Below are 24727 nucleotides of genomic sequence, written 5' to 3'. Positions count from 1 at the left end.
CATGGCAAAATGCTCATAAATTTGTTAAAGGAAAACTTTATAGTTAAGATGAAACAATATTGGTTCAATATGCTCCTCTAAATATAAGTTAGCATGTCTCACCCAGGCTATTATAACCCAATAATGTCAGGCTTAAAAATATGTTATAGATACAGATAAGATTTCTGCACCAACTTTTGACAGTGGTGAGCTGATAACTATTTTCCTTTTCCTTTTCTCTAAAATTGTTACATTTGATCTTACTTTTATAAACACAGCTTTGTGCTACGAATATTAAATTACATTCGATCTTTCTAACAAATTTTGATTAGTTATCCTCAAACCTAAGTGATCTTGCAATTGTAGGTTGTACCCATCTTTGGAATAGGATCTTTGCAGATACGATTAATATAACTGATTTGAGCCCTAAATTCAACATGAGTACTTTCATTGTTAAAAGAAGGAAAACACACAGAGACTCAGAATCAGGAAAAATGCGATGGGATGATCCTTAACAGCCTGGAGACAGTAGCCAAGAAATATCGTTCCGTGCCAGAATGCACATGCACCCAACAAAAGGTTAGTGAAGACTTTATTCCCCCAGAAACTAGAGATGGAGTGTGTACTGACACTTGGGTTCCATACCAACAGGATCAGGACAGTGAGAAACCATTTTTCTACTATTTTAAACCACACTGTAAGTGATGTTTTCTTAGATAGGTGAGTTAGTATGATCCCCATAAGAATAAAGCAAATGTTGGGTGATGATGACATGCTTTTATTTCCAGCACTTGAGAGGCAGAGGCAGGAGGATCTCAAATAAGCAAACAAGAATGACAATGGGAAAGTCAACTGAGAGTCCAGCCTGGAACCCAGCCTGGAACCCAGGCCTTTTGTTTATAATCTTGTTCTAGCTACCGGAAGAAGTAGGGTAGTTACGCCTAGTCTGCTACTTAGCACAGAAGACTGTGAGTTTAGAATCTATACACAATCCTGAAGAGTCCATCAGCTTATTGATGCATCTGTGTCTGACTTTTAGCTTTAGAGATTCCAAGTTTATCCTTTGTGACGGTCAATGCTTATAAGCTACAATTTCAAAGTCCCTTATAGATTTAGCAGGATAAATTTAATTTATTGGGTAAACTTTATGGCATCTGGGTGTCCTGAATTCACAGTTCCCTTTCTCCCAGCTTGGTCTAATGTTTGGAAAGGGCTCAAAGGAAAGGGATCTTGGAAGTCAGCAGTCAAATGTTTCTTTAATTGTGTAGCCTTCACTTGGCCCTAAACCAGGCTCCTGCATATGTTATTGTGATGCGCTGCTACAACACTCAGTGTGAACCTATAGATCATTATGATTGGCATCCCATTAGGATTCTGCCTCCAGTTTAATGAACACAGGCAAAGTACACATCAGCGAGCTGGTTGGCTCTCAGCGAACACTTAGCTTGGCATTGAGCTGACACTTTTGGATGGAATCCTTGTAAACTCTTGGCACCTGGGAAACTGGGCTGCAGATCTGAAACCTGCTTTTGAGTCAGGTTTTCTTTTTTTTTCTGATATCAGTCTCATCAAATTACACTTTACAGAACTGACTGCAAGGTTTGTGAAAACTAGGGTTTTGTATGGCTGGCAAGAGTTTGAACACATGTTCACAACAATTTGCAAACAACTGCAGCACATCCATAAGGGATATGGGCGTGGATAGAATGCTTCAGTAAGTCGTGGCATAAACTAGACTTGATGTTTTCCAAATATAACCTACCTTTCAACCAATATAAAAGCTAAACGTTACATTTCACTGACCATTAGCCTGGCTATATATGGAAATTTACTTCTTCTCATAGTCAAAGTAATATACAATTTCTTTGAGCTCGCAGTCAGAATGAATACATGTATCTGTACACACTTCACCTACCAAGTTAAAAGTATCCAAATTTGCAACTCGTATACCTCCTCTCTCTAGACACCTTCCAAACTGTCGTTTCCCCTCAGTTTTCAAATTCTAACAATGCATCTATGTTTTGAAGATCAAGATCTGCAAGTAAGCCCTATTTCTCTCTTTTCTCCCATCCCGCATCCAGCCACATGTCTTCTTCCTGTCCCACAAAGGAATCTTAAGTCCTGTGAACTGTCCACTTCCACTGCTGCTGTAAATTATATTATTTCCAAGATGCCATTTTTTATCAAGCCATACTCCCTGTCCAGATTATTTTCCCATGGGAGTTAAAGAGAGCTTCCAAAGTTCTCCAATTAGAGCCTACCACCTCCAAACCCCCTCGGCCATGCCCTCTCTTCACCTGGCACAGCCCATACAGTTTTAATTTCTTTCTCCCCAGGATACTGGCAAGTATTATTTGTTATGTCCAAGATAGTATCTCAACTAGAGTTTTGCCAGCACCACTCTAGATTCACCAAGGCATTTTTCAAATCATCCCGTATCCAGAGATGTTATAGTTTCTCAGATTATCTATACCGTTCTAATTCTGTGTGTCTTAAAGCAGTCTTGCCATTCCTTATGCTTTTAAAATTGCCTTTGTTGCCCCTCTCCATCACTGCAGTTCAGACTCTACAAGGATTAATACTTTGTTGTTAAAGAACTGCCAAATGCCTGGAGCCAAGACATAGAGTGGAGCTCATTAGACATACAAAATGATTACTTGCTGTATGTATGTATACATGTACATAGGAATGTATGAATGCATGTATACATGCATAGATGACAGGCTAAGGTTCCAACTAACTTATATAGTAAAAATAAGGACTTATGCAGGCTGAAAGATATAGCCCTGATGAGTTTGTCAGGAGGAGAACTTCATGCTTCGAACTATGTACTGACGACCTAAAGGAGAAATGTATCAGCTTAAAGAAGTAGGAAAAGATTTCATATTAACAGAATCCTCTGGTGGAACAGAGACTAGAAACTGAAATCTACAACGGTAACAGAAAGGCCGGAGAAGAAAAGGCAGACACAGGCTCTGCATCAGCATACATAGTATAAGAGGCCACGCCCCCGTAGGCAGGAAACCACAAGCTTTACCCATTGGTTTCTAATCTCAGAATGTGAAGTACTTGAGACTGAAGCCTTAGATATCACAGATTTCTGAACTTCATGACACCTAAAATGTTAGCAGTCTTCTTCTGAGACATCTATCTTATTATCTCTCAACAGTTTCATAAGTCTTTAGTTTTCCACATTAAAACCTCTTTTTATGTAAATATAAAAAAAGATTTCATATTAACATAATCATATGACAAATAGAATCAGTTGATGGGATAACAGAAAATTACAACAATAACAACACTGAGGGCTGACGATTTGATAAAAGTGGAACAAATATTTCAGTCATCACAACTGTCACATGGAGGTGTACTGAGGCATTCCCATTCACAGCTTTCTTTTACTCCTTACAATATAGCTGCAAGATTAATAATATCTTCAGCTTACTTTTGAAGGAGCTGACTTACAAAATCTAACCTGCCTCAGTTACAGGATCAATGAACGAGCCAGAATTTAAGTCTTGACTTGTGACTCATGTATAAACATCTTTCACTTTTTCCATTCATGACTCCTTCGGCACAGATCACAGATTTAAATAATGTGACCCTTCATGGTTTCTGACATGGACAGTGGGCTCAGTGTTCCACAGCCCAACTTCCAGATTGTGAAATCAAAAAAAAAACTATATATATAACTTCTGGGAACTAATGGCAACATTATACCGTTCATTTTAACACCTATGACTATCAGGAGTAATTGTCATCACCTTAAAATCTTTCCATTTCAAACCAGGGCAATTCCCCTGGCTGTTATGTTCTATGATCACAGTCTGTGTCCCCAGCCTAACTGATTATAGTTATTTTTTGATCCCTAGCAGGGAAGATTGTGCTAAAATGGGAAAAGTTTCCATGGACTAGAAATCACTTGTGCCTATGTCTGTCTCTGCCTGACATTGCCCTCCAACATAGATACAGTAATAAAATGCAAGAGCTTTAAACTTAAAGATTAATTATTCATCACATTATTGACTTAGGAGAGAAACATTTACAATCTGTTACTTCAATAGCCATCATAATGGAACCCAAATTTAAAAGCAGTCATAGAGAAGTGATTTAAAAGCAAGTTCTATTTAATTTTGACTGGCTCCTATATCTGGTTAGTCATGATTTGAAGCATGATTAATAAAAACTCAGATAGAGAAATTGGGGTTCAACCTGAAGATCCTAAAAGCAAAACAGCCAGCCACTGGCTCTTACCTCGACCTCAGTTTGAAATGGTGATCCTACCTCTTGGAATCTCAAAAGGATACTATGTCTGAGAGCTGTCTTGTTCATTTTATATTTTTCTGTAGGTCTGGGATCACATGCATGCACCACTGGGATTAAAGGCATGCATCACTTGATTTGTATGGCAACTAGGGTGGCTACTGGGATTAGTTGTGTGTTACCATAATCTGGTCTGTAAGGCTGACCAAGGGGTCTGTTTCACTCTCAGATCATCAGGCAGTCTGTATTTATTAAAATACATTTGCAATGCTTCTACAATGATTTATCTCATTTCCAGCCCCCCCCACTTCTTTTTCTCTACTTTCTGTTATTCCTATTTTTCTCCCTTTCTTTCCCTGACAAAGTTCAGCTAAAGCAACAATAAACAGGATTAAGCAAACTCCCATATGATAGGAGATAATCTTCCCACCTCCTACACATCTATGCATCATTAATACAGAGGATTAATATAAAACATCTGCATATAATGCAAAAAAAGAGAATCACTATGTATTTCCGATTTCCCTGGCTCCTGTGATCCTCTTGCATCATTCTTCTGAGTGCTGTGAATACAGGTATGTGCTACCATGTTGGGTCTTTGTTTTGAAATATTGCAGAACAATTAATACTAAAAGCTAAAGTATTTTGTGCATAAAACTATTAATAATTTATACATTGATTTTGTGCTAGTTCCTGGAAAGCTAATTTCTTGTTGAAAATGTTAAATCCCATCCCCACATATGATATGCAGAAATTTATTTTACAAATATGCTAATTATCCATTAATATTAATCATCATAAAAACATCTCTCAGTTAATTGACAATTAAATCCTAATGGGATTCTTATGTCTTATGTCACTAAGAATGTTGAGCCATAAGGCCCTACCTATTAAAAATATTTGGCATTGAGAGACCTTTTAATATGTTATCAATGTTTGTTGAATTCTAAAGGAGACCAATTAGCCTTTCTTTCCATATTTTGCTCTTGTTTTTGAGACTTGTGTCTGATCCACCATCAACTGACCTGACACCAACTTTGCCATCATAATAATTTCAAATATTCACTCTAATCACTTTGCAAATGAAAACATGATTGTTGGAAACCAAATCAGGTGATTAAAGAAATTATCTGGACACAAAAACAATAAAATTGATTTACTAATTCACTAATCATAAAGAAATATAACTTATATATTTCATCTCCAGCACACACAGAGTACAAATATTATTCTATTGGTATCTCTTAGTTAATTGAATATTTATAAAGTAACAATGTGTTAGTCCAAATAAGAAGTAATATGTTATTTTTTGATCATAAGACATAAATTTATTTAGTGTTACAAAGATTACAATAGGCAATATTAGAGACTAAACCAGTGAAATATTCTGAAATTTCAATGACTCTCACTAATGTGTGTCGGGGAGAATAAAGTATATAAAAGAATCATTGAATGGTAATCATGTTACTCCTAAACCATAACTCTCATGTTAGCCTTGCCTACTGAGGTGATTACAGGCGAGTAACCACTTGTTTAACAGTGCTGAAGAGTTAGTATTCTTTTTTCATTTGATCCTCATTTTGACAGGATTAAAAGACTTTAGTGGAATATTTAACTATATCAAGATGTGTTACATTTGTTTAGGCTGCAAAATATTACTTTAATTGTATAAAGGTGTGTTGCATTTGTTTATGCTGCATTTGTTTAACATTGTAAGGATGTGTGTTTAATTATGTAAAGATGTGTTACTGCTTCACCTTGCCTGCCTAAGCTCCCCCTCCCCCCTTTGGTCTGATAAAGAGCTGAATAGCCAATAGCTATGCAGGGGAGGAATAGGCAGGACTGGAATGAAGAAACAATAAGGAGGAAGAAAAATCTAGAATGAGAGAAGAGAAATGAAGAAAATGAGGGAGAAAGGGAGAAATACGCCTGGCACCAGAAGCCAGACAGCTACCACCCAGACGTGGAAACAGCAGGAAACTTTTGTAAGACATACATACATACATACAAACATACATACATGCATGCATGCATACATACATACAGGACCAGACAGCTACCACCCAGACGTGGAAACAGCAGGAAACTTTTGTAAGACATACATACATACATACAAACATACATACATGCATGCATGCATACATACATACAGGACCAGACAGCTACCACCCAGACGTGGAAACAGCAGGAAACTTTTGTAAGACATACATACATACATACAAACATACATACATGCATGCATGCATACATACATACAGGACCAGACAGCTACCACCCAGACGTGGAAACAGCAGGAAACTTTTGTAAGACATACATACATACATACAAACATACATACATGCATGCATGCATACATACATACAGGACCAGACAGCTACCACCCAGACGTGGAAACAGCAGGAAACTTTTGTAAGACATACATACATACATACAAACATACATACATGCATGCATGCATACATACATACAGGACCAGACAGCTACCACCCAGACGTGGAAACAGCAGGAAACTTTTGTAAGACATACATACATACATACAAACATACATACATGCATGCATGCATACATACATACAGGACCAGACAGCTACCACCCAGACGTGGAAACAGCAGGAAACTTTTGTAAGACATACATACATACATACAAACATACATACATGCATGCATGCATACATACATACAGGACCAGACAGCTACCACCCAGACGTGGAAACAGCAGGAAACTTTTGTAAGACATACATACATACATACAAACATACATACATGCATGCATGCATACATACATACAGGACCAGACAGCTACCACCCAGACGTGGAAACAGCAGGAAACTTTTGTAAGACATACATACATACATACAAACATACATACATGCATGCATGCATACATACATACAGGACCAGACAGCTACCACCCAGACGTGGAAACAGCAGGAAACTTTTGTAAGACATACATACATACATACAAACATACATACATGCATGCATGCATACATACATACAGGACCAGACAGCTACCACCCAGACGTGGAAACAGCAGGAAACTTTTGTAAGACATACATACATACAAACATACATACATGCATGCATGCATACATACATACAGGACCAGACAGCTACCACCCAGACGTGGAAACAGCAGGAAACTTTTGTAAGACATACATACATACAAACATACATACATGCATGCATGCATACATACATACAGGACCAGACAGCTACCACCCAGACGTGGAAACAGCAGGAAACTTTTGTAAGACATACATACATACAAACATACATACATGCATGCATGCATACATACATACAGGACCAGAAAGCTACCACCCAGACGTGGAAACAGCAGGAAACTTTTGTAAGACATACATACATACAAACATACATACATGCATGCATGCATACATACATACAGGACCAGACAGCTACCACCCAGACGTGGAAACAGCAGGAAACTTTTGTAAGACATACATACATACAAACATACATACATGCATGCATGCATACATACATACAGGAAGGAACAAACGAACAAAGGGAATAAAGAAGGAAGAAAAGAAGGTTAAAAAACTTTGAGGCAAAATGTAGATAAAGAAAAAGAGATTAGAAAAAGAGCTAAGACTGAGCATTTATAAGTAACAAAAGTTTCCATGTCATGATTTGCAAGGTCGTTGGGTCCTCCCCCACCAAAAAAAAAAAAAAGAAAAGAAAGCCTGGAACAGGAGATTTCTGACTAATGTGTGGCCATGAGATATTAGAGAAGACCTAGAAGCTCTTCTATCATTACCTTTAACCTTCTCAGCCTGTGAAAAGGTAAAATAAATAATACTTAATTTTATAGACTTCAGAAATAATAATAACATTTCCACAATCAAGGAATAGCCTCTAGGATGCATGCAAGGATATTCACTGACATATTTGCTGTACCATACAAGCACAACCCTGCCATAATTTAAAAATAATACACAAAGGATAAGAATGTAAAAACAGTTCTACACCTATGTTATACATTTGTAAGTTGCTCAATATGAGATGTAGCTTTCACCATCTTTTCATGTACAGAATATAGCAGACTTAACATTACTCACAAGTCTTAACTACAAAAGAGTTTTATAAATAATTGTGTTGTGGTTCAGCAAACAGGATTTGTATTGTAACTTGGGCCCTCAAGCCTGTATGTGGTCCATTTTAACATGCTTTATGATTAAATTGCCGTAACAGCATTTTAAGGGACCCCCCACGTAATAATTCAAAAATTTGCCACATGTGGTATGAAAAGATTAGACATGTCTTAGTCAGGCAGGGACTTAAATCCTGCCTGATAATACTGTGGAGAAATTACACACTACAAAAGCAAGGGAGAAAGGGCAAAGGTTTAGCAAAAGGAAGATATAATCATATGATACATGCCTTCATACAAAGCAGGCTTTTCGATTCTAGGCTATCACTTTATAAATTCTATCTTGGACTGTTGATCTCTCTGAATGATTACTGCAGAATAACAGTTGCTAGTGATTTATATTTCAGACGTATTTGCATCAGGCTTATTCCTTGAAAATACAATCACTTTAATGGAGCTGATTTCTCAAATAAAATGAAAATCTGGACGTTAAATTTGTATGAAAGCTGTGCAATGTCAGCACACAATTACTACATCACATTTGTGGAAAAAAAAAAACAGCCATAGAAGCAGCAACTAAATGTAAAGCCAGATGAGATCCTGCTTTCAAACGATAAAATGGTTCTGCTAAAGGAAAATATTGACAAACTTCTCCTCTTGTCTCTCTCAATTCTACCCACATAATGAAACATATCTCTGTAATTCCTCTAAAAATACAGACACCAGGCTTATAAACAGTGGAGATGGGAGAAGACTGAATCTCTTGGGTATGCCATCTTCCTCACCATTTGGTGTGTTATTAAATAATGTTAGTGATGTTTTTATATTGCTAGAATGTCATTTACTGCAGCATCTATTAGCTATAATAATGCAATTTACTTATTGTAATGCCAATAATAAATGTAGCAAGTGAGCTGCAGGGTAACTTATAAATGAGCTGAAAGGTTTAGTTTCATGTCTGCTCTCTAAAGGATATTTCGTATGCATATTCTGCTGATATAGGCTGAATCGTTTCTATCTACCTATCTACCCAGGAAGAGATAAATGAACCAATGACAACTCTTGGGAAACAGACTGAAGTCATAGTGAAGTTCACAATTGCAAAAGAACTGGTCTTCAGTTTATACTAAGAAAGAACAGAGGTCATTTAAAATGAAACACTATTAATAAACACTGAGAAAAGAAAAAAAATGGTCTGGTGTGGGACAATTCTATATTTTGTCAATTATATTTTAAATAAACACTGATTGGCCAGTAGCCAGGCAGGAAGTATGGAGTGGGGAAACCAGACAGGAAGTAGACGTGTGGCAATGAGAACTGGAGTATTCTGGGAAGAAGGAAGCTCTTTCGGCAGTGTTGCGCAGATCATGGAAGAAGCAGGATGTAACCTGTCCCGCTGAAAAAGGTACTAAGCCATGTGGCTAACATAGATAAGAATAATGGGTTAATATAAGTTATGAGTTAATAAGAAGCCTGGGCTAATGGACCAATCATTTTATAACCTAACATAGACTCTGTGTGATTTTCTTCGGGGGCTTACCAGCTGTGGGAATTGGGCAGAACATAAACCCCAACAAGTTTGTCCTCATGTTACAGTGGTCATGTTGAGAAAGCCAGGCTGGCTTAAACAAGTTTATCAGAAATGCAAAATGATTATGACCAGTTAGCCTTGAATAGTATGTGAAAATAATTCTAGAAAATATTAGGATTAGATATGATGAATAGATATGAAAAATTTAGATATTCAATAAAAGTATATTTTTAAAGGAAACAGTCATGTTTATATTAAAATACTATAGTAATTTACAAGAACTTTCTGTTTATAATGTTGAAGTATTTTTACATTTATTATGCTTAAAATAAAGTATGTTGCATATATATATATATGTATTGGAAAAATTAGGATATTAATATATTATGTACTTATGAGCATGTATATATTATACTGTTAAAGTTCCAAAAGTGACAGAAATAATTATTAACTGTTACTTTTAAGTTTGCATCAAATATGGTAGAACATGTTTCATCAAAATTAGGTTTGGTTAAGTGAATTTATTTTATTTTTATTTACTTACTTTGTGCAGTTTGAAAAATAATTTCAAACTATTATTCAGTCTGTAGTTGAACTCAGGACCACCTTCCTGCCTCAACTTTGTCCCTAGGTGCTGGGATCATAGGTATGAACTGCCAACCCAATCATAGGTTATTTTCTTACATAATTAGATATATAGATATAGTAGATATTTAAGTTATAGTTAATATATAGTATTATACATAATATATTATATAATGTGCTTGATTCATGTTTTACTCAATTTTATTAATTAAAAAATACTAAACATTCATAAAAGCAATCAATTATCTATATGTGAACTGTGGTGTTTTGAATGAAATGATCCTCATAGGCTCATATGTTTGAATGCTTGGTGGCCACTTAGCAGAATTGTTTGGGAAGGATTAGAAGGTATGGTCTTCTTGCATGATAGGAAGCTTTGTTGGAGGAGGTGTGCCACTGGTGGTGGACTTTGGGGTTTCAAAGGCCTAGGTCAGGCCCATGTCTTTCTCTCTGCTTGCTGCTTATGGATAAGGATGAAAAATTCTCAGTGTGCCAGTCCAATGACTGTCTGCTTTCCACCAAGATGATCATCGAAAGCCCTCTAGTACTGTAGAAAGCCCCCAATTAAACGTTTTCCTTTATAAGAGTTGCTGTGGTAGGATGTCTCTTCACAGCAATAGAAGCCTAACTAAGACGTGAGCTACAAAGAGTTAGTCAGTGAAGAAACTGATGACTCAAACATGTTACCAGACAGTGTGATTAATAAACTGCTTATTTGTTTATTTTGAAGCGTAATCTTACTATATAAAGCAAGGTATCCTCAAACCCATGATCCCACTGCATCGACCTTCCAAGATCACAAGTGTGTGCCTCCATATTAGTTTTAGCTAGCTACTTTAAATTTCTATTATGTTTATTTATTTGTGCGTCTATAGGTGTATATGTGTGTGTGTGTGTGTGTGTGTGTGTGTGTGTGTGTGTGTGTGAAGGGGCATGCATACCTCACAGTACAAGTGTGGATGGAGGTCAGGCAAGTACTTATAAGAATCAGTTCTCTTTTACCACCATGTGAGTTTCGGGGTACAACTTGGGTTATCAAGCTTAATGGTTAGCATCCTCAGCTTCTGAGGCATCCTCATGGGCATTTGTCTAGTTATTTAAATCCCACAAACACCACAGCATTCTTAGGCACAAAATTCTGTGAACGATGCAAGCTCTATGGGTACATGAATAGAGAGACTGCATGGCCTTTTGTTGAAGGGATTCTTTAAGGAGATGAAAACAGCAGTTGACCTTAATTACTTCGCAATTTTCAATAAAGGACCTCAATGTTTTCATTTCACCCTTGCTCCCAATAGTTACATAGATGACTGATCCCCTCAGGAAACAGAGGGCACTATGCTTTGAGGTTACTATCTGCAATTTTGTTTTCATAAAACAACTATTTATGGGAATATTAGGGCTTATTCATTTTTCCTTTCATGGATGATGATCCAAAATCCTCTCTGTAATAATCATGGCTAGCAGGAAGAAAAACTGGGGATCTTTCCAATAGTCAATTATTTACAAGAATTCAGATGACATAATCTACTCTGTCTGGTCTTCATCACAGTGTCATCAAAGTCCCATGGAAGTCAGCCAACTCAAGACTGATTTTTCACCTTTACTAGTTTGAAATTTTTCCAATTTCTATGTGCATGTTTTACAAAATCTTTACAAATTATTTTTAAGTTAACCAGAGGTTTTCAAAAATAAAAGCAAATGTATAATAGACAGTATTATTAGTTGTTAAGGAGCTAGAATTCAGTACCTTATCATAAGTACTTATTCAGTGAATTTAACTTTTGGATTATAACGTTTTCATTAAATATAAGCAGACAAGCTGCTGGTCAGTAATTCTTTCCCCAAACTATCCTGAAAATATGTATGTAATTCATTAAAAAGTAGAGAAATTTTATCATTAAATATTAAGTTTTTAGGGTATTGTGCTTCTTTACTTTGTGATCACCTAATTTAATATAGTGAATAGGTTTAGAGTGATGTTTAGCCTATAGAAGCAGTTGCCTATATTTCCAATGCCCCAGTTCATCTACTGGCAGCTTCTTGAGTATAGTTGATGCATATTTAATTTTTAGTAACTTTTTGAGATTAAAAGTTCCATGCCATTAGTTTTTTTTAATATTTGACATCTTCTAGAAAAATATCAAATATATGAAAAAATTAATGGAAGAGGATGAAGATAGAATAGTAATAAGCAGGGTAGTGGTATTGGACTGCTTCTTAAAAGATAAATATGTCCTTGGACTTCCCACAGGGCAGGGAACCCTGATTGCTCTTTGGGCTGATGAGGGAGGGGGGCTTGATTGGGGGAGGGGGAGGGAAATGTGAGGGGGAGGGAAATGTGAGGCGGTGGCGAGGAAGAGACAGAAATCTTAAATAAATAAATAAATAAATAAATAAATAAATAAATAAGATAAATATGTAGGCTACGGTGATGACTTGGGCCTTCTCAGTTAAAACTTTCCTATTGTTTATTGAGTAAGGTGGCTGTCTCATTAACATGTTAGTTTGCTTTCAAAAGTGCTCAAGTTAAGTGTGTGGCTACAACAATCTTCCTTCCATATTGGCAGCTCAAAAAGTTCTAAGAGAGGATGCAAGGATATTGTAGATGAAGATAAATGCTTTAAAAATTGCCCTTCCAATTTCATACTCACACTCAGGCTGAGTGGCCACCTTGATGGGTTGAGAACTCTCCCCCGGTCCCCACTCGTTGTAGGCAACAACTCTGAAGGTGTACATGGCTGCTGGTTTCAAGTTCCCCACAGTAAGCTGAAGGGACCCGGGCTGGGTTGTGTTCAAAGCTCGCTCCCTAGGAAATCAAGTTGAAGAGAGATATTATCTTAAAATGAAAGCATTAGCCCAAACTTTGTTTGGTATAAAAAAGTAATAAGCAACCATTTGGTTGCTTACTCGCTTAATGTTGACTCTGGGATAAAGTTCAGGTATTCTGAGGTTTGTTAGGGAAAGAAATGATGGAATGGGCCTACAAGAAGACACTGCAAAGTTTGAGAGAGTTCAAGTCATCATCACTCTCATTGCAACTTGCAAGCTAAAGTCCTGTTACCTGACATTTTAGAATTTTGTATTCAAAAGTCACGACAAGAAAGGAGCTAATAAAATGTCTGCAATCTAGATAGGAAGATATATTTTATAAGATCCAGCTGAAAAGAGAAATTAAAGTTCAAATTATTCCACAAATTGGTTGTTGTTAGTATTGTCAACAAATTCATTCATGCATTTTCTTTTCTTTCTTTTTTTGGGAAAGCAAAACGTAGATGAAAAATATTTCTGTTTTTATATGGAAATCTGGCTCCTATTGTTACTTTATGTTCAGTTATAGGAAGAAATGACATTTCTTTTCATTTTCATTCATTTTCTCATTGCAAAAAGAAATAATAATATACTTATGTCCCCTTGCCTTGTTCTTCAAACTACATCTACATGTGTCAATTTGTTCACTAATAGAGACATTTCTTCTGTTGGAAAAGAATGAATCTATAGACCAGGATGGGATTCATAGCACACAATAAGTGAGGACAAACTCTGTGAGTAGTGACAATGACATTCAACAAGGAGAACTAGTAAAATATTTTTAAAGGATGATTCTAGAACTCCTGCATGTGCTCACTGACCCTTAGTATATTATTGATTACAAAAATTTAAGAAGAAATTCTGAAACTATTGGACTGTATCCTACATTTTATTGTTACACAATGTTTTTATAACTTCTCTCAGGGATTTTATGTAGAAGTTAATTTTGTCATTGGTTGAATATTGTCTTATTTTTGAGACAATTAAACTGACATCTATTTTTGTCTAATTGCACACTTAATTTTTCCGCTCTTTTCTTATGGCAAATCCTCTAAGGACATGAGTAGTTATTCCTAAGTTATCTGAATTCATAATAGGATCCAGTAGAGACCAGTCAGCTCAACCTTAGACCTAAAACTTTCTCTCTCTTCTTCTACTGCCCCTTCTCCTATAGGATTATTTAAATGCCTAATTATGAACTGGGCAAATTGAAACAAGTAGACGGTTCTGAAAAGAAGTACTAGTGATTGAATTATTTTTTGAAAATTTTTCCAACTTCCCTGGACACCAGAGAAATGCAAATCAAAATTATAGTGTCATTGGTGCAAGTCTCAATGACAATTATCAAAAATACCAACATAATAAGGCATGAATAAGAGTAGAGCTAAGGCACGTGTAGTCATTAAAAAATATTCACAGATTTTAACATATAATTTAACTCTTCTATTTCCAAGGATATAATCAAAATAAAAAGACATCTACACTCCCTTGTTTATTGTTTTACCCTTCACTATGCCTATGATATGACCACCCTAGCTGTCCATTGTGGCTGGATGGTTAATCATAGGGTATATATATATATATATATATATATATATATATATATATATAGTCACAAAGAAAAATAGATATGGTCCTTAGGAAAGTGGTTGGAACTGGAGATTATGTTCAATGACATAGAAAAAGATAAATAGCATATGCTGTGGAATGATCCTGTATTTTATGAATATGGATTAATCCTATTAGTTAATAAAGAAACTTATTGGCAAAGAGCTGAGCAGAGTAAGGTTAGATAGGAAAGTCAGACTAGGAGAATGCTGGGAGGAAGAAGGGCAGGGTCTGGAGATGCCAGTCAGATGCCAAGGAGGCAAGACATGTAAAAAGTGAGGTACAAAGCCAGGAGCCACATGGCAAAGCCTAGGTAAGAAATATGGTTTTACTTAAATGTAAGACTTAGCTAGCAATAAGTCTTAGCTATGGATCGAGCCTTTATAATTTCTATTAAGTCTCCAAGCCAGTTATTTGGGAAGTGACTGCTGGTTATTTGGAAACAGGTGTTCTGGGTGGTGGTGGTAGGGACAAGAAAACTCCTGCCTACAAGCATATATTTGACAGGGTGTCTTCAACTTGTGGCAATACTCCAGGATCTGCCTTGCTGACCAGCCTGCACTTAACATTTAATTTTATGTGTTTCTTTTCAAAAATCTGCTTACAACGTCAAAGTAAAACCACAATGAAATGCCATACAGACAATGTGTATCAGTGCTAGACTAAATCTAGGAAGGTGACTTTTAGTTTTCTCATTTACCAGTTTCCCAGTTGCCCTGGGTGGTGAAATGGACACTATACACCAACAGTCAGAAAGATTTAAATGACTGAATTTGTTAAGCTACCGAGGAAAGAGCGTGGTGCTAGGTAAGCAACATGGAATCTTTTACTAGTGAGTGTTTCTGTCCTTATTTTACGACTATTGCGAAATAGCAACATTCTATTCCATCTAAGGAAAGAGACTGCTGCCACGGACTTGGAACTTCCGATTTTAGTCGTTAGCATGTGGTGCAGTGAGGGATAAAGTGTACAGACCCTCTGCACATGCTCTAATAAGAACCAAAGGATTGTGCATATGGTCTATATGATTAATATTATTCTGAAATCTAAATGAACACTTAGCAGATGGTCATAACTAAAGCTTCTGCTAGTCTTAAAGATGTTCTGGTAGTGAACATGGGAAGATCCCTAAGAAGATGGGATCTTGCTGGTGGACACTGAGAGGAAATAATAGCCCAATGCTACAGCCCTGCTCTCCAGTGACATCTGGGTTTCATCCTAGTGCCGGGGCTTTTGCTGCCAAGCTGACTTTCTGATTCCTTGTGGTCACAGTGGAGTGACATTATATTGCTAAAAGGATGCAAAGGCATTGTAGCAAAATGACATTTCCTGCCAAGTCGTTCCTTATAATTGTTTTAAGCTACAAATTGGAAACTGATTGTCAGGGGGCTTTTGTTAACATTTTCCTGGTGTGTATGGTTATGAATAAACTATGGGAAATTACTGTCCAACAGTAAGTGAAGACTAAGTTTGGAATGACTGTGTTCTGTGGTCCTGACTAAGAGACCATTTTAAGGAGCGGCTCTCAGTGTGTCTGTATTGCAGTGGAGGTAACTAAATGTTTGCTATCTTCTCACTCTAGCCAGTGCTCCTCTGAGGAGAAGCAAATATGCACAGCATCCTGAAGACGACAATGCTAGATGTGATGTCCTTGCTCCATCACTGTGTGATGTTGGTCCTGTCTTCACTGTACCTTCTGAAGGGACCTAGCCCCACTGACCCTCAGTGAATGCTCTCCTGAGAACTAGAAATACAGAACTCCCAAATGCACACAGTTCAGGTGAGGCTGGAACAGGAGATACACTTTCAGACAACAAGCCCTCCTCACTTCTTTGCTCTCAACTCAGAGGTGGCCTGTGGAGTCCATTTGGCTAAAGTCGAGGGGAAAAATAGCCTATATCTTCTAGAATCTATCCATCATAGATTGAGTCTTAGAAACACCTGAGAATGAGGAATGAAGCCTGAGTTTTTTTCTCAGAAGTGGTGATAGATAGCATGCCTTCCTATTACCAAGGGGTGCAGGAAATCATCAATGAGAAAACTCATTTTTTACCCAGGCAAAGCTGCCTTGGGCTTTACCTTCGTAAGATTTCCCGGCAAGTTGCAGTTTCAAAATCAACCACATTGACAATGGGACAATAACCCTGCTGCTTTACAAAAATACCACTATAACACATAATTTAAAAAAAAGGACTTTTTTTGGGAAGGGGACCTTCTTTATTTTTGTATTTAATTTTGAGACTGTGTCTAACTATGTTGTCTGGACCAGCACTACCCCTGCACTCTTCCTGTCTTGATGTCTTCATGCTTAAGATTTCAGGTGTGTACTACCACGGCCAGCTGGTGATGAAGTGGTTGCTAAGGTAAAATGACAAGACTGGGAACACTGGAGAAGATAATTAAGAAAACTTAATGCATGGACAAGAAGACAGATGAGATAACCAGTGAACTGAAGGATGGGGCTCTGGGAAAAAGGAATCATCAAAGCTGGCTTTGACAGGCTGAAATTGAGTCCCATGGTGCCCCTTCCATAGGAGAACCTAAAAGACACTGTGGCTTTCCAACCTCACCCCGGTAAACATCTCAGCTTTATGCGTAATTACACCTTTCCACAAATTAGTGCATCTAACGAGTCTAATTGCAAAAGAATGATCTCTGGATGAGGACGGATTCTGAGGAAGCCTATTTCAGGGAAGGGACAGCCCTAGACTTGTTCCAGAACAGATGCTACGCTAAGTTTTGGAAGGCCAGAGGCAACAGGCAGATCTTGTCATTACCATACAGCTTTGTCCCCCTTTCCTCTCTGGAAGGTGCGCTTTGCTCTTGCTCAATCACCTGGGCAAGGAAACACTAACTCAGCACAGGTGAGGTGTGAATTCTTCCCCCTCTGGAAAGTAAGCATTGGGACTGCTTGGGAGTTTGAGAGTGCTGTTAGGGTTGAGAAATGAGAAAACTCAGGAAGAGATTTCGCTTCAATAACATATATTAACTCCTAAACACTGCCACGGTTTTAGGTACAAAGCAAACATTGTAGCACAAGGAGCAAGCTCAGGAAATTTGCTTGGAGCCTGAACTCTGCTTAGGTTACTTTGATGACAAGTCCTTACGTCTGGAAGCAGTTCCTGGTATAGTGGGTACTTGCAATATAAGGTTAGATTTTCCTAGTGTTTTGCCTTTGCCGTTGGCATTCATAGCTATTGCTACTTCTCACAGGCACTCTTCTTTTTGATCTATGTCATTTGTTAATTTGTACCCACAGCCTGGCGTCCTGCCTCATCCTGTAGTTGATACAAAATCACCTCCTTGCAGCAGAATAGAGACCCACAAGGTGGTCCACGTTTTCACAGTCCTCTGTGGGAAGCCCCCGTGTCCCATGAATCCAGACTCTTTCTACTGTCTCTCCTTTGCCTTGCTTTCTCACGTTCTGTGTACTTGATGAGCCCTTCGTCACCATATTTCAACTCTGATTTCCTTTTGTAGTTGGTAGTATCTAGTTCCCAGTGAAATTCAATTAGGATCCAACTGAAATGCAAGGTCTTATCCGTGTTCCACCATCTTCTCTCTTAGTTTTAGCAGAACTAAACAGTGTCTGTTTACATTATCACTACTCTTGGTCTGTATATTCAACACAAGCAACGGATGGCATGATATTAGAATGTATACTTTCTGAGCGTAGAGAACAGTGAGGTTCTTAAGGTCTATAAACCAGAGAGTGGGAGGCGATTGGAGAAGATTTTGCATTCCAATGTTCTCTTTTAGGAACAGAAAAAGCAATCATTTATTACTATTATTATTATTTGCAGCTGTTTTGTTGTTATTGTTTTCTTTCTTTATTCTTTTTGACATTATGTGAGCTGGAATCAGAACTTGTGTTGTTTTTTTTTGCTTTGATAACACAGTTTGCATATTAAAGCATCCTGCTTTTAGAAGTTTATTTGTAACAAACAATTTCTACTATATAAATATATTCTTCCTTAACTAAGTGTGCTGGTGTTAGCATTTAGTTTTAAGAGTTCTGCACAAAGGCTGTCATGAGGTGCCAAGTACCTAATTAGTTGCTTACAGGAAGAAGAATTACATTAATTCCTTTGTAGTGAAGAAACTGTGTATTTTAATAAAAATATTTTTAGCAGCGCCTTGTTATCCATGTGTTTATATATTTGTTCTTTTAGTGAGTCTAACTAGTGCAAGAAGACAAGACCTTCTCAGTATGGGGACCTTGGGGGAGGATTGAAGGGGGGAGAGAGAAACAGGGAGGGGAGCAGAGAAAAATGTAGAGCCCAATAAAATTAATAAAAATTGAATTTAACTTTATTATTTGCAAACTTGGACATTTCTGGCCTTCTACTCTCACAATACTACACAAAGCTTCTTAGTTTTGATTTATCCCAAGGAACTCGTCATTGCCCCCTAGGCAAACAGGAAGTGGGATATAGGGAAGGATATCAAATCTGAAGCCTGGGCTTTGGTGTGTTCAGTGTGAGTTCTAGATTGGTCAGGAATACATAAAAAGACATTCTTTCTAGAGAGATGAGTAGAATAAAATAAAGAGAATACTCCAACACACAGGGATTCTCCCTCTCCTTTCCTCCCTCTCTATTCTCTCCCCATTTCCCCCCTCTCTCTCATTCTTCCCCTGGTTCCCTTTCTTCTGTACTCATATGTAATCTATTGCCTGGTCCCATCTATTGCTTCCAAAATCCAATTCACCTCTGATACTTCTCCTCTGAAATCCTCCTTTCAGCCAGGATCATTACTTCCTTTGATTTCTGCAAAGGCTTGCTGCAAGCCTGCTGTCTTCCTTTTAGCTGATGGCTGGTCTAAGTTCTGCCTTCCAGTCACAGCCATCCCTGTCGGTCAAAATCTAGCCCAAGTCAAAGTCATTTTTAGTACAACAATCCTCCCAAGACTTTCAGAGGACCTGTGATTTCTCTATGACTTCAATACAGTGCTGGATGAGCCGCATTAAATGAAGAATGCTTCATTTACATATAGCCTTTATAGACTGTATGTCTTAGTTTCCAGTATACTTTATATCTATTGAAAGAATAAAATCATCAGTCTCTCAATCAATGTCATAGAAACATTGTTCGGTTAAAAAAAAAGTTAGCTGCTTTTGAGTTTAAACTGAAGCAGAGGCTCTGTGAGGAGGGCTGGCATCGCCAAGCTTTCTGCCTCGGTCACTGTAGTGCTTTGGATTTTGAGGCTTGTCCTCTTTCCATCACAATACACTCCCTTCATGGATAACAGGCTTCATCAGTTGCTGAGTCTTCAGCTCTGAAGAGCCGGGGAAGAATATGTAAACAGCATGTTGGGAAATGTAATGCCCAGTGAATTCTAAAATGAATCCTCCATGTCAATCAGAAAAACTTTGTCTCTAATCCCTGGCAGTGAGCACAGGTTTCTGAGGCAGCACAGAACCATATAAACCATCCCTGCTGCACGATGGAGACTTGGTCCAGGCTTTGTTCTGTTGCAAAATAGCATGTGACCTTGAACACATCAGGGGTATCTGGGAGTCTTCCATGCTTCATTTGCACAATGAAGATACCAGCCCTTATCTAACTACCTCACAAGGCTACTGTGAGGATTAAATTAAATGATACTCACAGAACGTTTTAATTCTCCCATTTGAACTCTTACTATGGTTTACATATAGCTTTTTAAAGGGAATATCTCTTATTTTGTGCATGAGGTGAAGGGATCACCTTGCATTTACATCCTGGTTCTACTATTTACTACAGGCAAAACTCCTTAGGCACCGTTTCTCAGTCTTTCCGAACATGCTCCTCTGTAAAATGGAAATTATCATAACTACATTATCTGGGGATCAAATGGGATAATGCTTATGAAAGCAATAAATCCCCCTGTAAGTAAGAGTCAGAAAATATCCCTGTCTTTCATTTATTTTAATTTTTGAACCCACTCTATGACTTCTGTCCAGAGATAGTTAAAAAGAACAGTGTGTTTTTATTGCCATGGAGAAAAAGCTAATGTTTCAGGTACATTTTATAAGCATCATTTACTATTCGCCACAAATTTACATACCGAATATGGTTTTCACCACCCACCTGGAAACCACATAACAATTTTCTATGATCAATCTTGATTGCCAATGTCATTGGATTAGGGGACAAGTAGAAAATTAATAAGACAGAGATCTAGGTATGTCTATGGACATTTTTCCAGAAACAACATAAAGGACAATAAAATGAAGTACTATGGTAAGACTGTCAATAAGTAAAGTCTGAGGTGCTATAAAAGCAGCAAGAGTTGCAGGCATGTACAGCTACCCTCCTCTGCTATGAGTGTGTCTACTGTTACCATCATCAGACTCGCTTCTTCACCCTTTCAAGGTGGACTCCTCATACTAGACTCTTTAGGGAGCTCTTAAACTTTGGTATCAGTCTGGGATTGAGCAGCTACCACTTTCTGTGCTCCTCAGTGTACAAACAACCATTCTAAGATTATTCAGTCTATAATAAGTCCATATAAACACACAGACAAGGGGGAGAGAGGAAGGGAGAGAGACAGAGACAGAGACAGATGCTACTATTAATTCTACACTAATTGACCCAAGGCAACATAGTTGATAGGGTTTTGGGACAAAATTCAAATTTTTAATGTTCCATTTTATAACTGCATGACCTTTACACTTTGACTGCACTATGACAAAGTTCACAAGTAATCTCCAGAAAATTAAAGTTATAATGATCTTTATAGATATAGAAAATATGCCAATGTCTTTAAGTCATGTCAAATGAATATATATATATATATATATATATATATATATCAAATTATCCATTGAGTATGAAAATTTAGTAAAGAGAAAAATAGAGAATAAATATATCATGATTCTGTAAACATCAAAAAAGAAAACGTTCCTTTCCTCTTATTTATTCACTACAGAAGAAACGGAGTGAGGAAACCTGATTCGGATTAAGCCTTGCATTAAAGTCTTGTCCTCTTACTAGCTACATAACTGAAAAGTGGGCTTCTAATCCTAGCTCTACAATATTTTTTGTGGACACTACTAAGGATCATAAACACACAAGATGGTTGGCCTATGGTCTACTAACCATAGTAATTACTCTGCAAACGCTGTCTAACATTGTTGGCGCCAACTCTGTTGCCTTGGACCCAGGAATCACTCCCTTCCTTGAGCACCAGTCTCTGAATGCTTACATAGAAGATAGATTATAATCTCAAAGATCACTTCTAGTTCTAATGATTTCTAGGTACTAGTGTGTTATTAGGGAAGCAATTTCTCCCCCTCTGAAATCTGGTTTTCAACTTTGCAATGTATGATATTCTCCAAATTGCAAAATGAAAGCACAACCCAAGAAGAGAAGTTATAAGAGGAGAAGAATTAAAAAAAAAAAAGGTAAACATGGCACTTGCGTTCCTGATACCATTAGCCAGTCAGACAGACTAATGACAACATTAGCTAGAGTAATCTGTCTGACAGAGTTGTTGCTCATCAGCCACAAATGTTTAAACCTCTACCTTTTAATACACTACTGTGTTCAGGAGCCAAATAAACCTGCAGATACAAACAGCACCGCCAAGTCTTCAGAGACATATGGCGTCTATTTGCTGTAGTGAGACGCTAAAACATACACAATGAATGGGAATGTTAAAATCAAAGTTCTGTGTCAATTTCTTTTTCTAAATTAGGAAAGTTTTCATTGAGAAGCTTTCAGAGCTTTCATCCTCCACAATTCATTTTATTGGCTAAGAGAAACTATCAAAAATATGGCTGTGTCTTTCTACTACTTTATTTTATAAGATATGATTAGAAATTTTCTGTGCAGAGTAGAATTCACTTTCAGTCAACAGTTGGACAAACTACGTGGATGCAACAAAAATATAGTGAGACAAAAAATAGCAAAAGCTCCTCTACTAATTCAGTCTCTCTCTCTCTCTCTCTCTCTCTCTCTCTCTCTCTCTCTCTCTCTCTCTCTCTTGTTCGTTCGCACGCGCGCACGCGTGCACACACACACACACACACACACACACACACGCAAAGATTTAAAGGATGAATTCTGACTTGGAAGACAGTGGAGATTTCCATGTAGTAGTTAACATATCAGTTAGGGTTCAAACATAAAGCATAACTAGTGTTGCTAAGCCTTTGTTATTTTCTTGGGTGTTCAGAATGGCCCAGGAATCAAGAGCAAGAAAGCAAAGAAAAACACTCATAGGAAGCTTATGTTTTACTAGGAGAAAGATGTTTAATAAAAAAAATCTAATCTTAATAAAAATCATAGAAAGTGGGCAAAGCATCCAGGCACAGTGGCAGTCCCAAATATTTGGGGGGATGAGTTGGGAAAATTACTTGAGCCTAGGAGTTTATGAGTATTCCTAGTTAACATAGTGAGATTGCCTTTTCCTTTGTCTCCCCCACACTCAGAAAATAAAACAAAACATAGTAAGAAAATAAATAAATAAACTGTGTGGCTAGGAAACGGAGACAGGGAGTGCAAAGGATCAGGGAATATGTTCCCCAAAGAGGTGATGTTCAGCATAAATTCAGTAGGAATTAGGAAATAATTTACATAGCTGTGGGTGTGGACTCAGGGAGAGTAGTCTACATACAGTACAGAAACTACAGGGAAGACAGAATGGGTATATTTAGGAAAATTGAAAACTAGTAAGCACAACAAATGATGGGAATAGAGAAGATACAAGGGTCTAGAACAGGAAGGATTTTTATCTAATCTGAGAGCAAAAGGCGGGCAGCAAAAGGTTTTAAATTACAAAAGCACCCAGCACAATCTAACTTATGATTTAAAAGGTTAAGTCAGTTGTTAAAAAGACCCGACTTCCTAGACTTTTGCAATGGTATGATGGGAAGCAGTATTCATATATATAGTGTAATAAGTGATAGTATTCAATATGTGTTTCATTAATTGATTTCTTGACTTTGAATGTATAATAAACACTGCTAAAACATTATAAACTTCTTAGTTTCTACCACTAAGCTAGAAACAACATCATAACTATTCTTGATTTTACTTGATGAAATAAGTATTTAGAACAAAGCAGGTTTTGTTCAAAAGATACTAATGATTGATTTCATGTGAGAAATTTGATAAATGTATCTAAATCACAGGTAAAAGTTAAATTTAGAGCGAAAAATTTTCAAGACAGTAACTGGTCCATAGAGTTTAAAGACAAGACATGAGCAAGAAGATCCCAAGTATGAGTCCTGAGGCAACTCAATATTTAAAAACTAGGGAACTCGGGAGTTGAAACCAACAAAAGAGCATGGCAATGATGACTACAAAAGCAGCATAACACAGAGCAGTATGTCACACACTCACACACACACACACACACACAACACACACACACACACACACAACACACACACACACACACACGAAAGGTGAGTGATAAAAAAGCGGGGGTAATCAAATGTGACAAAACTATTTGAAGGTCAGGTGATATGAGTAACATACATTCACTGCTCTTAGCTGCATACAAGTCTTTGGAGAGCAATGATAAAAGGAACTGCAATAAGAAACAAGGAACAAGATCATGCTTAGACGATAGTGTGAGACGTGGGAGTGAAGTTAAGCAACTTAGTAAACTATTATGAAAGGGATTAGGAAGCAAGGTGTTGAAGACAGAGGAGGACGAAAGAGGAATTTATCACAATGGGAATGACAATTCTGTGCATATGTACATATAACGTGATCACCTTGAATAGGATAAACTAATGTGCGATAGAATATATTGCACTCATATTGTAAGAATGGGGACAATCTAGTATACAGGGTTAATTTTGGTCTAATTTAAAAGTATAGGTCATTCCAAGGTATTCTTTAT

The 24727-nt window shown here is 37.3% G+C and overlaps 1 protein-coding gene across 1 annotated transcript in view; it reads right to left on the bottom strand.

Annotated features, from left to right (window-relative positions):
- The window catches only part of Dcc (DCC netrin 1 receptor), a 1030120-nt gene that overhangs the window by 276704 nt on the left and 728689 nt on the right, over window positions 1-24727 (bottom strand). Inside the window, exon 9 of the mRNA XM_075968336.1 lies at window positions 13126-13280. Within this exon, the coding sequence (XP_075824451.1) occupies window positions 13126-13280 (155 nt within the window). The remainder of the gene's footprint in view (window positions 1-13125; window positions 13281-24727) is intronic.

This window comes from Microtus pennsylvanicus, chromosome 4, assembly GCF_037038515.1.
Source record: "Microtus pennsylvanicus isolate mMicPen1 chromosome 4, mMicPen1.hap1, whole genome shotgun sequence".
Lineage (NCBI taxonomy): Eukaryota > Metazoa > Chordata > Mammalia > Rodentia > Cricetidae > Microtus > Microtus pennsylvanicus.
The sequence above is the reverse complement of the archived record's forward strand: the minus strand, read 5'-3'. Positions and strand labels throughout refer to the sequence as shown.